This window comes from Rhea americana, unplaced genomic scaffold (assembly GCF_003343005.1).
Source record: "Rhea americana isolate MKP2758 unplaced genomic scaffold, rheAme1 scaffold_49, whole genome shotgun sequence".
Taxonomy (NCBI): domain Eukaryota; kingdom Metazoa; phylum Chordata; class Aves; order Rheiformes; family Rheidae; genus Rhea; species Rhea americana.
In genome coordinates, this window is record NW_028186634.1 from 1,437,506 (window position 1) to 1,441,347 (window position 3,842).

Below are 3,842 nucleotides of genomic sequence, written 5' to 3' on the forward strand. Positions count from 1 at the left end.
GGCGGCGGCGGCGGCGGCGGGGAGCCATGCTGTCGAGGAAGGGGATCATCCCCGAGGAGTATGTGCTGACCCGGCTGGCGGAGGATGTGCCGGATCACGCCCGGTACCGCGCCCGGGAGCGGCGGGCGCGCTTCGTGGGCAAGAACGGCGCCTGCAACGTGGCCCACAAAAACATCCGGGAGCAGGGCCGTTTCCTCCAGGACGTCTTCACCACCCTGGTGGACCTCAAGTGGCCCCACACACTACTCATCTTCACCATGTCCTTCCTGTGCAGCTGGCTGCTCTTCGGCATGGTCTGGTGGCTCATCGCCTTTGCCCACGGCGACCTGGACCACAGCACCCGGGTGCAGCGGGGCCTGGGCGAGGGGGCAGCCGGGGCCCCGGCAGACTTCGTGCCATGTGTGACCAGCATCCACTCCTTCGCCTCCGCCTTCCTCTTCTCCATCGAGGTGCAGGTGACGATCGGCTTCGGGGGCCGCATGGTCACAGAGGAGTGCCCGGCCGCCATCCTGGTGCTGATTGTGCAGAACATCGTGGGGCTGGTGATCAACGCCATCATGCTGGGCTGCATCTTCATGAAGACCTCGCAGGCCCACCGCCGGGCCGAGACCCTCATCTTCAGCAAGCACGCAGTCATCGCCCTGCGGGAGGGCAAGCTCTGCTTCATGCTGCGAGTGGGCGACCTCCGCAAGAGCATGATCATAAGTGCCACCATCCGCATGCAAGTGGTGAAGAAGACCACCAGCCTGGAGGGGGAGGTTGTGCCCCTCAACCAGATCGACATCCAGATGGAGAACCCCGTGGGGGGCAACAGCATCTTCCTCGTCTCCCCGCTCATCATCTACCATGTGATAGACAAGAACAGCCCCCTCTACGACATCTCCCCCATGAACCTGCACCACCACGAGGACCTGGAGATCATAGTCATCTTAGAAGGGGTGGTGGAGACCACTGGCATCACCACTCAAGCCAGGACCTCCTACCTGGCTGACGAAATCCTCTGGGGCCAAAGGTTTGTGCCCATTGTGGCAGAGGAAGATGGACGATACTCCGTGGACTACTCTAAATTTGGCAACACAGTGAAAGTGCCCACCCCTTCGTGCACTGCTAGGCAACTAGAGGAGGACAAGAGCATTATGGACACCATGGCGCTGTCCCCGAAAGCCACCATAAGGAAGAGATCTGTCAAGCTAAAGCCCAAGTTCACTGTAAGCGATGATCCTTCCTGATGCCTTTTGTCTAGGAAACTGTTAGGGCTTTGTATCTGAAAGATCTCATAAACTCAAAACATTGAGATGGGCTCTGTTACTTTTTTAAATTCAGGTTGGTAGCACGAGGTATGTTCTGGGTGTTATTTATTGTGGGTAAATCTAATGCTAATTATATTTTTGTAAAGGTGTGAGAGATCTCAAGCAGCACTTGGAGTAGGAAAATCATGATCTGCAGCTTTGAACTTCAATTCTGGTTGTCATATTTAATTGCATGATCATTTTACATTGATTAATCTGCAGGTCATGGCATATATTCTTGAAACATAAATGTATATGTATCCTCGGAGGTTGCAGTACTTGAGGTTTTGCAGTGTCTGTCCCAAAGTCAGTAGTTTTTAACAGTTTTTCTATTCTAAACTTGAACATCAATATAGAAAAATAAAATACTAATAATTATTAATTAGGTTGAATTTAAATAATCACAGAAGGGATAGGCAGTGTTATATATAACACAAATAAGACTAGATCTGGAAGTGTCTGTGCCATTATATTCTATGCCTTAAAGAAATTAACTTCTGGATTTCTTTCATCCATACTGTATTGTATGGAGCCACTGCTACCACCTGCAATACAAAATGTATTTGAATATTTACTTTTATTTTATTTTAAACCCCTTTACACTTCCAAAGTAAAATGTCCAAGAATGCCTTTTTGGACTGTACATTTYGGACAGTAAGCGATGTCTTGCCTTTAAAAAAGACCAGCAGATAGTGTGCAACTGGAATTAGTTAATAATAGGAKAATTATGTATTCTAATTATCTAAATGTATGCAGGCAACATTCTCTCCACAAATGCACATGCAGAGCCACATGGCAGTAAYATATCAAGTAAAAAATTCATCTCTCCCTTAGGTCTGAGTAAGTTCTATTAAGTAATCAGAAAATATAAATAGAATTATATATTGTAAATAAAAGGACAGTGCTGAATGCTGAAAGATTGTAGCAGGCAAGACCTTTTGCTTTTCTGTAAAAGAAGCRGAGGTTTTGTGCTTACGGAAGGGAGGGATGTGCAAGACAATGCGGGCACTCTTGGGATGCTGTGTCACRAAACGCACCCCTGCTGAGAAAATGGTTTCTGAGATCCTGACCTCTCTACACAGCCAGCACCTGCCTCAGTTTTCAGTTCAGTTCGCGAGCAGGCAGTCGCTGGCAAACATAGAGGAGCCATGTTCACCCCATCGGTTCTACCGTGCTAACAGCAGAGATTCCCCTTAGCATGCTCTTGCAAATCCTCTGTCTGGGGATATTAATAACAGCAGCATTTTTATTTCTATGCAGGGCTACTAGGAGATGGCAGTTATATTAACAACAAAATGCTGTTAATAGGGCAAACTGCCACTGAAATAAAAAAGATAAATTTTGTCCAACTAAAAGCTAAGCAAGCATTACAGAACTGACCCAACACCTGGTTACACAAGTTCTGCAGAGGGACAATCACTGAGTTGCCTTAGTACTTATATTTATTCAAAGGATTTCTAGTATCAAGTTCTTGTCCGTTATGCAGCTCACAACATATACTGATGTAGTTTGTTTTAGCAATAACACGGCAATTTTTTTGACAACCTGTCAGTGTAACATTGTGTCAAACTTGTTTACTGACTCTGGAATATTTTCAAGCATCTATAATGAAATAATGCTGGGGTAAAATCAAAKAATATTTTAAAATAATAAAATATTAATTATATTATTAGTGTTTGTGGTTTTCAGTTTTATTAGAACATATACTGGCATTCTCAGACTGCCACTTCAGTGAATAAATACCTATTCAGTTTCTAAATTCCTTATAYACCAATTCTGTTATTTGTACAGCTCTGAAAATGTGCTATGTGTTTCACAAAGAAGACATAGTTAAACTAACATTAATAAGTAGTTAGAAAAGAACATTTGGAAAGGCATATTTATGCATGTAGTCCTAAATATCTTTTTTTTTAATAAGGAATGCTGAAATGATTTTGATGATGAAATGTCTTCTGTAAGACTCAGTCTAATTGCCACACTATTTCCTGCCTTCCTTCTCCTACTGCCTGTGTTCCTTTGTCCATCTGAAAAGCACTTACACTTGAGCTGTGGGTTTCTCCTAGATACTTTTGTTCCTTTGAAAGTTTACTCTTCTTTATCACCTGTCACAATTCTGTTCTTACAAGAATCATAGATAAAATACCACAGAGTTTGTTTTCCAATGACCTGAATCACTGGGTTCTTCTTAGTCTCCTGAGTGCCTATTCCAATGTGTAAGATATACGTGAAGAGTCACACATAAAACATCTTCAGAGCTGGTAGTATTTTAAAGCTCTTTTCAAGATTTGACCTAAATGCAGAGCAATTTCAGCAGCACGACCATGCAACTGTGCACAGGAACTGATGCAAACCTCTTTTTCCCTCAAGGAGATCTGGGCTACAGAGACACAGATTCTTTTTGTTCACTGTGAGATGGTGAGGGGAAAGACAGGACGAAACAGCTTGCATTTGCTGGGCTGCTTTCAGGACCACGTTTTTACGTCTCTTTTCTTTCTTTTTTTTWAAAAAAACAAACTCCATAGTTTTCCCAAGCTTTGCAAGAAAGAAGCCAAG

At 44.2% G+C, this 3,842-nt stretch overlaps 1 protein-coding gene across 1 annotated transcript; it reads left to right on the forward strand.

The window, feature by feature from the left end:
• Nucleotides 1-19: 19 nt before the first annotated feature.
• On the forward strand, nucleotides 20-2,955 carry KCNJ11 (potassium inwardly rectifying channel subfamily J member 11). Its single transcript, XM_085317136.1, has one exon. It carries the CDS (start codon nucleotides 27-29, stop codon nucleotides 1,227-1,229), a length of 1,203 nt encoding a protein of 400 aa, XP_085173262.1. The 5' UTR covers nucleotides 20-26; the 3' UTR covers nucleotides 1,230-2,955.
• The last annotated feature ends 887 nt before the right edge of the window (nucleotides 2,956-3,842 follow it).